The sequence below is a fragment of the Colobus angolensis genome, unplaced genomic scaffold (assembly GCF_000951035.1).
Source record: "Colobus angolensis palliatus isolate OR3802 unplaced genomic scaffold, Cang.pa_1.0 Scaffold341, whole genome shotgun sequence".
NCBI lineage: Eukaryota > Metazoa > Chordata > Mammalia > Primates > Cercopithecidae > Colobus > Colobus angolensis.
In genome coordinates, this window is record NW_012116722.1 from 340684 (window position 1) to 351847 (window position 11164).

The 11164-nt window shown below is 36.2% G+C and overlaps 1 protein-coding gene across 1 annotated transcript in view; it reads left to right on the top strand.

Moving 5' to 3' along the window:
* The window catches only part of CDH6 (cadherin 6, type 2, K-cadherin (fetal kidney)), a 139094-nt gene that overhangs the window by 105271 nt on the left and 22659 nt on the right, over positions 1 to 11164 (top strand). The window contains exons 3-6 of the mRNA XM_011952546.1: positions 2298 to 2592; positions 5607 to 5726; positions 7785 to 7952; positions 10441 to 10628. Coding sequence (XP_011807936.1) covers positions 2298 to 2592; positions 5607 to 5726; positions 7785 to 7952; positions 10441 to 10628 — 771 coding nt within the window. The remainder of the gene's footprint in view (positions 1 to 2297; positions 2593 to 5606; positions 5727 to 7784; positions 7953 to 10440; positions 10629 to 11164) is intronic.

Sequence of the window (11164 nt, forward strand, 5' to 3'; positions counted from 1 at the left end):
CCCCCCCCCGCACTGTGCCAGGCTGCTGACCACAGCTGCTCTAGAGCAAGGATCCGCCAAGTGGTGACATTGGTTTCCTTACTCATGGGTTAATGAAATAGCTTTTTAAGAGCCTCTTCAGTCATTCAGATTTGATGATGAGAGTTAAACTTTCCCCAGTGGCTTTTTGTGTGTCATGATGGTTTCAGCATTTCCTTAGCATATCCCATCACTCAAATCATGGGATGCTCTTGTTTTACATTTCTGATTGCATTTATCTCACTTAATTTCCTCCCCATTCGAATTTATCTTCCATTATTTCTGCCGAATTGCTTTCAAGGCTACTAATTATATGAATAATATTCTCCTCCCCAAACACCACGATTAACTAGCTTTAGCTGTGTTACATTAAACACAGTTTCCCTACCTCTAAAAATGAGGAAGTTGCACCAAATAATCTATAAAGCCTCTTCCTGCGCTCAAGAGTTAATCTTCAGATTCTTTTCCCATTAGCTGTGTGATTTTGGAAACACAGCATGCACCGGATTCTCGGTTTTCTTGACTCTACAGTGATGGATTTTTAAATTAGTTCATGTTTCCCAAAGTATCTTTTTTGGAAAACTGGTATGGGGAATATCCACATAAGTTATACCCAAAAAGGATTCTTTCAACAAGAAAGGTAAACTAGATTACACAGAATCAAATATAGTTTCAAACTGCAGACACTCAGAGCCTCTGACATGTTAACAGTGACTCTAAAAAAGAGGCCATATATAAAGTATTTCTTTCCCTCAGCACTTCCTGGAAATGACATTCCACGGAATACAGTTTTAGACTGGGTTAGATGATTTTTAAAGTCTTTTTTTGCCCTAAGAGTCTATTTTCAAATGTGTAATGCTTCTCCGAGCATTTTGTGCAGTATTAATCAACAGGAGAAAGACTTGGCGTAGCTGTTGATGCTGTTGTTGTAGCATAGCCTGTACTCTGTTTAGGCAGAGTTGAAACAAGGTAGAGAGTAGCAGCCTTCCCACGAAGACTAACTTCTCTATATACCATGGATGCTTAAAACTCTGGGAGTTTATAAATAGTCCTCCTCAATAAAAAGCACTTTTTGAAAATTTGCAAATAAGATTAAATTATCTGAAAACCTACAGACTGAATTTTTATATATATATATATGTGTGTGTGTGTGTATGTATATGTATATGTGTGTGTATATATATGTCCTATAGACCTATAGTTAGGTCTAGGTACCATCTAAAGGTATCATCTAACCTTTTGCTGGGTGGGGAAAAGGGAATTTAGGAAACAATAGGAAATCAGCACTGTGGATATAATCTCTGGGAAAGGAAAAATGAATAAGAATCCTACTTATCCAAGTTAGGATTCTCATCTTCTATTTCCATGGTATCCTTAGTATTCATTTAATTCCACCTTTTACCCAAACCCATTTCACCGACAGTTAGTCATCAGAATCTCTGCTTGATTACCTTTAGGAGCAGGGAACTCACTACTCATAAGACTATTTCAGTTTTAGGTTGGCTCAAATTATTACAAGGTCCTTTCCTATCTTATACTAAAGTCTAAATGTGAACTGTTACTGTTCCAAGTGACCTGTAAATTATCTAGTCAGGTGATTTTCAAGGTATTGCCCGTGGCAGCACTTAGGATATTTCTCAAATGCTTTGAGTTGAATTTCATAAACAAATAAATAAATAAACATCACATCTTCCCAGAAAAAAAGGATTATAATCTCCATTACTAAAGACTCAAGGAAGTTGCCAAGCTTCCCTAAATTCATGAAGATAATAAATGTAAAGTAGAAATAGAATATACCCAAGTCTCTCTGATTCAAAAATCAAAGTCCTTTTCTCAACAGGATATTGCTTCTCTAATATGTTTGTGTACATGCAAGTGAGGACAAGAGTGTATTAGTGGAATGTGAAAGCTATAGTGAAAAATAGGAAACTCGTGAAAAGAGTTTCATTCCGGCCATCCTAATACATCCTCGGCCACCTTGCTATTGCTCTTGCCTTTTGTTTTCCTTTCTTCAAAATAAAGATTACAAAATTCTCTCCCAAACTCTGTTCCAGGTCTGAAAAATTCTATGATTATAAGGAAACATGTGCATTAATGCATGGTATTTACCATTGAGAGGTTATGTAAATAGTAAAAACAAAACAAAACAAAACAAAAAAACCTGTACACCTTAGAAAGGATTGAATAAAAGTTAACATAGCATGCACCAAAAAGACAAAAACAGTTTAGAACCACATGCTTGACTTTTACTTTCTTTAATTTTTTTTTTTCTACACTAGTTACATTCAGACCAGGATAGAGGAGATGGATCACTTAAATATATCCTTTCAGGAGATGGAGCAGGAGATCTCTTCATTATTAATGAAAACACAGGCGACATACAGGCCACCAAGAGGCTGGACAGGGAAGAAAAACCTGTTTACATCCTTCGAGCTCAAGCTATAAACAGAAGGACAGGGAGACCCGTGGAGCCCGAGTCTGAATTCATCATCAAGATCCATGACATCAACGACAATGAACCAATATTCACCAAGGAGGTTTACACAGCCACTGTCCCCGAAATGTCTGATGTCGGTGAGTGAGACATGACTTCAACCAAAAACTGGCTCTCCCCTGGTGCATCCACTGAGTAAGGAATCCCATGAGCTCAAAGTACTGAAATGCATGAATTTAGATGCTAACTTCTTCAATCCATGTATGCATATGTTTCCTAACATTACTCTAGTCTCATTTTGTTATTATTTTTACAACCACATTTCCTCTAAAGAGGGTCTGAAAAGTGGCAGGGTGGGAGTGGGAGGTCGAAAGAGAGACCATCTCCTTTCTCTCCCGCCCTAAATGCCCATTCTCTTTCTTGGGCTGAAAGATAGCAACCTTCTCCACTTCGCTTAGCCCACATGGGTGTTATGGTCCACGTAACAATCTCCCAAATAGAAAATAAAAACTTAAATTTACAATCCAGTCTAAAAAGTAGTGATAATTGATTTAAGTCACTAGTAACTCTATATTTGGGAAGGAAATTCAAAGAACTTTTTTTAATCCATAAACAATAGGCACATTATGTCTAGGGAGTGGATCCTTTACTACATGGTGGAAATGAAAAGATTTTCATAACATACATAGAGTGAATTAATATTTTATACACAATTCTACTACTTGTTTCAAATAGTGGATTTAATTTGTTTAAATTGAGAGAAGTAAATAGGATTTAAATTAAGAAAAAGAATTCTACTGACATCACTCTTAGCCACATTGAAATACTTCATGGGAGACAGTGACAAATTTTAAACTACTTACATAAAGCATTATTTTTATTTTCACACTGTCAAATTCAAAAGGGCTGAAATTACATAATAACTTTATTATGATTCTGTCAGTTAGATATCAGAGACATTGTAGTTCACAGATCCAAGACATAGAAAATAACCAATCCATGGAAATCATTGTAAAACATCTACATTTTTCTCATGAAGAAATTGCTTCTCTCATTATTTAAAGCCACTTTGTTTTGTTACAAAAAGTGCAAGCCTCGAAAAGCAAAGACGGAGATGATTGGATTTTTTTTCTTCTTCTTCTTCTTCACTGGTTATAGCAGCAATAGAATGGCATTCTTTAAATTTGTTAGGAAAACAGTTTCTCCTCTATGTGGTAAAAGGCAGAAGAATTCATGAAGAATAGTCTCTTCATCAGCATTACTCAGGGCAACTGTAACCAGATATGCAGGTATTGCACTGCACAGTTCTAGGGGGTGCCATTCACTTTTGAAGCCATTATAGAATTAAATTTGTATTACGAACCTTTAGGGGTAGTTGACAGTAATATGTCTTGAGAAAAATAAAAAGGTTTTTTTCAGTTTGCACACAGACACAGTTATGTTGATATTCATCATCCTTAATTGATATCTCATTATTGTGATTATAGAAAGGCATCTTCAAGAAATTCCATAAAGGCAGTGGGACAACAGCATGGGAACAAAAATGGACTTTAGTATCAAACAGAACTGAATTTGAAACTATCTCCACTAAGAACCAGCAGTGTAGCCTTGGGCAAATTATTTGATTTCTCTGATCCTCCAGTTCTGTATCTTGAAAAAATAAATAATAAATGTCAACTCCTAAGGGCTATCATGAGGATTAGATGAGAAAACAGGTGCAGAGCCCCTAGTACAATATCTGGCAATGAATAGACATTTAAAATGTCCAGACATCATATTCTAAAAGCAATCAAATTTTGTGTTAATGTTAAATAAGAACTTGAGTGTTTGTTGACTTGACTTTCACCTTAAAATCATAAGATGTTCTCAGTCTCCCCACCTCCCTTGCCAAATTACAAGGGTGGGTACTCTGTTTTGTGCATCAGCACTATACATTCAGGGCATCCAATCCTAACATACTACAATCTATTTCTTCAATAAGGAAAATTGGCTAGATATTACAAAAGCAATGTAGAATTCCTAATATTCCCCGGATGTAACTTCCCTACCTCTTTCATGGAAAGAGGAACTCCAGCAGTATGCTTACTGGTTATCTGATACAAATAACAAAAAAACAGCCATTAAGTGATCTTAATTAGAGAGACTCTCATCCTTTCGGGAAGTCACAGAGTCCTTTGAGAATCATATAAAATCTATGGAATTTCTCCTCAGTGAAATAGACATGTAGGCATACACATAAAAATTTATGTGGAATTTCAGGGGGTTAGGAATACTTTGAAGATTATTAGGCAACTGTGGTCACTAAAATAAGAGTGCTGATCTGAAATGTAATAGTGTTCTTTGTATATTTAATTATAATAACCTTTTGGAATTACAGATTCCAGATGTTTGTGTTCTGCTGTTCCAATTCATTGATTCTTTATGTAATCCATAACTACAGTCTTTAAGGTTTTAACTGTTTAGAATTATTGGATTTATCATTTAGAATGCTTTTATTGGTAAGTAACTGGAAATCCAACTCAAACTAGTTTAAACAACAACAAATAAGTATTTATTGATCACATTACTTAAGTCAAAAAGTAAAGTAGGCTTCGGACAGGATTTGATCTGAGTTCTAGCTGTTTTTCTGTAATTTTCTATTCTATCCAGCTTTGTCCTCAGGCTGGCATTTCTAAGATCACAAAATAGCTGCTGCAAATGTATATCAGCACATTACAGTCCAAGAAAAAGAGTATCTGTGACAGAATTTCCAGCAAAATCATGAGTGGCCCCTGATTGAACAATTCCTAAACTAATTCCTGTGGACAAAGGAAGCAAGATGCTGATTGACTTTGTCCAGGAGAACTCAAAAGAATCACTAAAGCAAGAGTCTAGTCAAATCCCGCCATTGGAGATGGGTTGGAATCAGTTCCACCCCGAGTCATGATCATTCCCATGCTTCTCTGTAACCTAATCCTTAACAATATTTCTAAATGTTGACTGTATTTCTTTACAGTAAAGAAGCCAATCCTTTTTTACCCAGCATCCTACCAAAGTTTTCGACTTCCTCAGCATGATATTCCTGTACAAAATTAAGATCGTGCTGGTTTTGGTGTGTGTCAAAGATTGACATGAACTCTCGATGTGTTTTCAGTTTATGTTTCTGTCATTACAGGCACATTTGTTGTCCAAGTCACTGCAACAGATGCGGATGATCCAACATATGGGAACAGTGCTAAAGTTGTCTACAGTATTCTACAGGGACAGCCCTATTTTTCAGTTGAATCAGAAACAGGTTAGACTTTTTGATCTTCCTTTTTATAATCTGTAATTTTAATTGACATGCTCAGCTGAGCTAGCATATTTTTTAATACAAATAATCAGTGTGATTGGATTTTCTTGCATACATCCACCAAACACTAATGATATATTTGTAAACATGACATCTGAATCATTGTAATCAAAAAATCTGGCAATGAATCTTTCACCCACCCTTTCTATGGAGTAGATTGAGAAAAATTATGTATTGCCTTAGTTTTCTTCCAGTTTGGGGCAAAGCTAAAAGGTCAACCCCTTTTTGATAGCTATTGGCCTGTTTGCAGATATTCGGAATCTTCTTTTTCTAATTATTTAGTAAGATTGTGTCTCTCTATTCTGCTCTGAAACTAGATGTAGCCATGTGATTTATTTGGTTGAATAAATGTGATAATGATACAAGTCACTTCTTAGTAAAATTTTCAAAGCTAGTATACAATCTGCCACAGTCCTGTCCCTTGCCACAGTTATCATGGAAACCAATGTTGAGATGTAGTCTGTAGCCTGAATGTCTGAGTGGTATGGTGAACCAAGCTACCTGCTTACCTACTCAGAGCCTGAGTGAAAAATAATCTTTAGTTGTATGAAGCCACTCAGATTTTGCATTGTTTGTTATCACATCATCGTCTAGCCCATCCTAACTGATGGAGTCCTAATCAAAGTGAAATGCCATCTGGAATCCTCTTTTCAACATCTCAGTTTTCTGTTTTCTGTATTTTCTCCACAAAGTAGCAACCTATCTTATAATGATTTGTTTTTAGCAAATATCATTTGTATTGTATGGTAAATTCTATGCATATTTTTATCATAATGAGTCAATTTCCTTTTATACATTTTTTAAACATCCATTATTCTTGGTGGAAATCAAAACCTCCCTAAGTTCCCACATCCAGTTGGAAATCTCTGTGTTAAGTGGTGCAATGAACTTGGAAAGAATCCCAAGGAGAAAGAATATGTTGAGTTGAAAAACAATGAGGATGAAAAATTAGAATTATTCAACTTAAAGGACAAAAGGCTAAGGTGATCTCCTGTATTTAAATAGAGAAGTACTATTATTTGGAGAACAGAAAGCAGCTGTACTTTCACTGAAGCCGGGACTATAGGAATAAAATTGATCTGTTGTCTGAAGTATTCTTGTTAAAAATTTTAAAAAAGATATTTTCGCTTCATTAGTTGTTAAGCACTAGAATGTGTTTCTGCAGAAGGTTATAAAGGCTTCTCCAGTGAAATTTGAAAGAAAGTTAATTTAAGCATAAACGTTACATAGAAACTGGGCAAACTTTTAGAACTTCTTTAACTATTTTATAACGACCTAACAACAGAGATAAATTTAACCTAACTTAAAAATTTTGGTTGCCATTGGGGCCAGTTGAACTAAAGTTCACGGTCAGCTTTAGGAATTCTAAAAGGCTAAAAGACCTTGAACCTTAATTCCAAAATTCTCTAGGATCATACAAGATGATCATTATGAGAGAATTGATGTTCTATTTTCTAAAGACCATAGTTTTACAATTTAGAAAATCCTCAGAGCATTCATTATGGTAGGTGTATCTGAGGGGTAATTAGTTAATTCATAATGGGAAACTCAAGAGTCGTTCAAGTATGTGACTTTCCTAACAATTTCCTCATAATTCACCTAAATGTCTTTTATCGAGCAGCTATTGTAGTACACCTTTATACCACAAGTCAGTTTAGATTTTGCTGTGTCATCTTATAACACTTAATATTTGTACATCCATAATGTAATTATAATATTGAGTGTCATATAACCCTTAATAGTCTATACTATTGCAGAATCTGACTTGTACTTATTTCTATTCTCCTTGTATCACAGGCTTCTTTTAACGTATCTATCTCCCCTGTGTGGTTGTAATATCCTTCAGTATAAAGGCTGTATATACTTATTTTTATATCATCATGACATCTGCATAGCATTCTGCATATTGTGGGTGACAGTTTATGTTTGTTTGCATAAATAAGTGATTCCATAAAGTATTCCTGATGCATCCCTTTACACTCTTAAATTTCACATCCACAGGTATCATCAAGACAGCTTTGCTCAACATGGATCGAGAAAACAGGGAGCAGTACCAAGTGGTGATTCAAGCCAAGGATATGGGCGGCCAGATGGGAGGATTATCTGGGACCACCACTGTGAACATCACACTGACTGATGTCAACGACAACCCTCCCCGATTCCCCCAGAGTAGGAACATTTGATTGAATGAGTTTCTTCAATGTGCTTTTATAAAACTTGAACGTTAAGAGTTTTTATTTTTCATTGTCATCATTGTTGTCAAAGTTAGTGGACTTAAGAACTGGTACTTTTATTAAAAAATGAGTTGACAACATGGCATACGCTCAGGAAATGTGAACATTTATGTTCCTGTATTGGTAATTAGCTGAGTGATTTCTGCTGTTGTTGTAAAGCCAACATCATTGTTTCATTTCTCCTTATTAAGAAAACTACCACAGACATAAATCTGCTCATGCAGAACATATGTATACAAGCATGCTGCAATTTGTTAGGAAAAATTTGACTTTATGTTTTGTGAATTTAATCAGGCATGTAATCTCTTTTAAATCCTCACAAAGCTTTGTAAGGGGAGGATTTATCATTTTACTGTTTCTAAAAATACAACTGTGGAAGTAACTAGGTACTTAATCCATTTGTAATCATAAATCGTTTTCTACATTATGGTTAGTTGAGATACCGAAAGTCGTCTCCAAAATCATTAAGTCTCATGATTAGATAAGAAGGACGAAGAAGGAAAAACAACATCCATGAATACCAACTTGGTATCAGAAGTATGCTAAAAATTCTCACAAAAAGCTACCCAAGAGGGAACTGGTTTTAACGTAACTTTTCTTCCAGGAACAAAATCCCTTTGGGACCATGATCTCCTACAAAAACTATCTCAATTATTAAATAGAAAACCCACTCATTCTATCATGGCATTTTAAAAAAACTAATCAGCTAATATGGGCTTCCTTTAGAATAGAGATATACATGAATCAACAGGAAATAGTTTTATTTTCTTTATTTTTTCAAGTTTTTAATCAGAGTTAGCTAAATGCAAAAAGATCAGAGCTAATTAAAGAATATCTGATATAACAAGTTGAAGAAAGGTTCTGTGAGGCCTACCATTTCCTTTACACAGGCCTGAAATGAAAACTATTAGGATCACCAACAGTTTGCCCAAAACCTCCTTTTTAATATGGAGATTCCCTGGGGAAGAATAAGAAAAGGATTCCTGCCCCCCACCCCCACCCCCTACCCTGGAACCACAGGAATTTGTAACTCACCCTGCTCTGCTTAGATAGCCTATGACTTGTTATTGAGCAATATGCCAAGGCAAGGGAGGGGAGAAGATAGAAAGGGGCAGGAGGCCCTAAAAATGGAAGTTGAAAACACTAGAGAAATACTTAACCTGGGGTGCACCAACTCATTCCTGTAATCCCAGAGCTTTGGGAGCCTGAGGGAGGAAGACTGCGTGAGGCCAAGAGTTCAAGACCAGCCGAGGCAACATAGTGAGAACCTGTGTCTACAACAAGTAAAAAGAAATTAGCCAGTCATGATGGTGTGCACCTGCAGTCCCAGCTACTCAGAAAGCTGAGGTGGGAGGATTGCTTGAGCCCAGAAGTTTGAGGGTGCAGTAAGCATGATCATGCCACTGTACTCCAGCCTGAGCAACAGGAGGAAACCCTGTCCGGAAAAAAAAAAAAAAAATACTCTTTTTGAGTTGCATACTTGAGTTAACCTGCTTTATCATTTTACCAAGTATGAACTCATTACTTAGGGGATTACTATTATTGAATGCCTACATTTTAGCAGTGCCATAGACTGTTTAAATTCTTTTCAAATCATTTATATAAATGGTTGACAAAATGTAATGGAAAAGGGTAGAATAAGCTTTGGTTTTACTATTTTATATTTTTGGTGCTAAGTACATCGTGGTCTGGCCAATCTAAACTGTAACTCATATGTAGTCTCTCTAAACTAAGTTTGCAACAGGAGCATATGTAAAAAAAAAAAAAGTTTCTGTTTAGGAAACATAGGTTTCGAATTAGTAATACAAATATAAGTATGGGAGAAACCTATGCATAAAATAATAAAATTTAGGAGTCAAATGAAAAAAAGTAGGAGTTTTATCACTTAATGTATTTACCTATATCTCTAACTCTGCAACTAGGTCCAGCTCCATGTATGAGTAAAAGAATATCTACTTGGATACAGCTTCCAACTTGCTATAATTTCTTTCCACCTCCAGCTATTATTAGCAATGATAGAAAGAACTCTTTTAAAGAATACCTAGTAATTAACTTAAAGTCGCAGTTCAGATTAAATTCTTCTCTACTCTGTTAGATTAAGTTAACAAAGGGCTTGGAAGCCTTCTGTGCCTCCTGTAGCAGTTCAGCTGTTCTCACAATCACACCATAAACTTTGGAGCCTATTTACAGGACGAGAAAAGTGTCCTCCATTTGCAAGGAGACAGGTCATGAAATAGAAGAAACATTCTTAACAACCATGAAAGTAGACATAAGAAGAACAGGCCACCGTTAGTTATTTTGAGGAAAGCACAAATCTACCTGATGGTAGTGTCTTAAAGAACTGTTAGAGAATAGGTTTTGTTTTTATGATAATAGACTGTGGTTAGTGTATGTTTGACTTACATCTGTCTGGTGATTAATAGGTTCATACCAGTTTAAAACTCCTGAATCTTCTCCACCGGGTACACCAATTGGCAGAATCAAAGCCAGCGACGCTGACGTGGGAGAAAATGCTGAAATTGAGTACAGCATCACAGATGGTGAGGGGCTGGATATGTTTGATGTCATCACTGACCAGGAAACCCAGGAAGGGATTATAACTGTCAAAAAGGTAATGCCGCTTCTTAAACACCATACAAAGTGAACCCATTTACCTTTCTCCAGTTCCTAAGTTACCAGGGGCAATTATGTCTCACATAAACATTCCTTTAGATTTTTATTTGACTTATTATTTTCAGAAAATAATGCCAATTCTGGCCAGGCATGGTGGCTCCCGCCTGTAATCCCAGCACTTTCAGAGGCCGAGGCAGGAGGATCTCTTGAGTCCTAGAGTTTGAGGCCAACATGGCAAAACCCATCTCTGTTAAAAATACAAAAATTAGCCAGGCGTGGTGGCAGGTGCCTGGAATCCCAGCTACTCTGGAGACTGAGGCAGGAGGATTGTTTGAGCCTGAGCAGCAGAGGTTGCAGTGAGATCACGCCACTGTACTCCAGCCTAGGTGACAGAGTGAGACTCTGTCTCAAAAAAAAAAGAAAGAAGAAAGAAAGAAAGAGGAAAGAAAGAAAGAAAGAAAGAAAGAAAGAAAGAAAGAAAGAAAGAAAGAAAGAAAGAAAGAAAGAAAGAAAGAAAGAGAGAGAAAGAGAAAG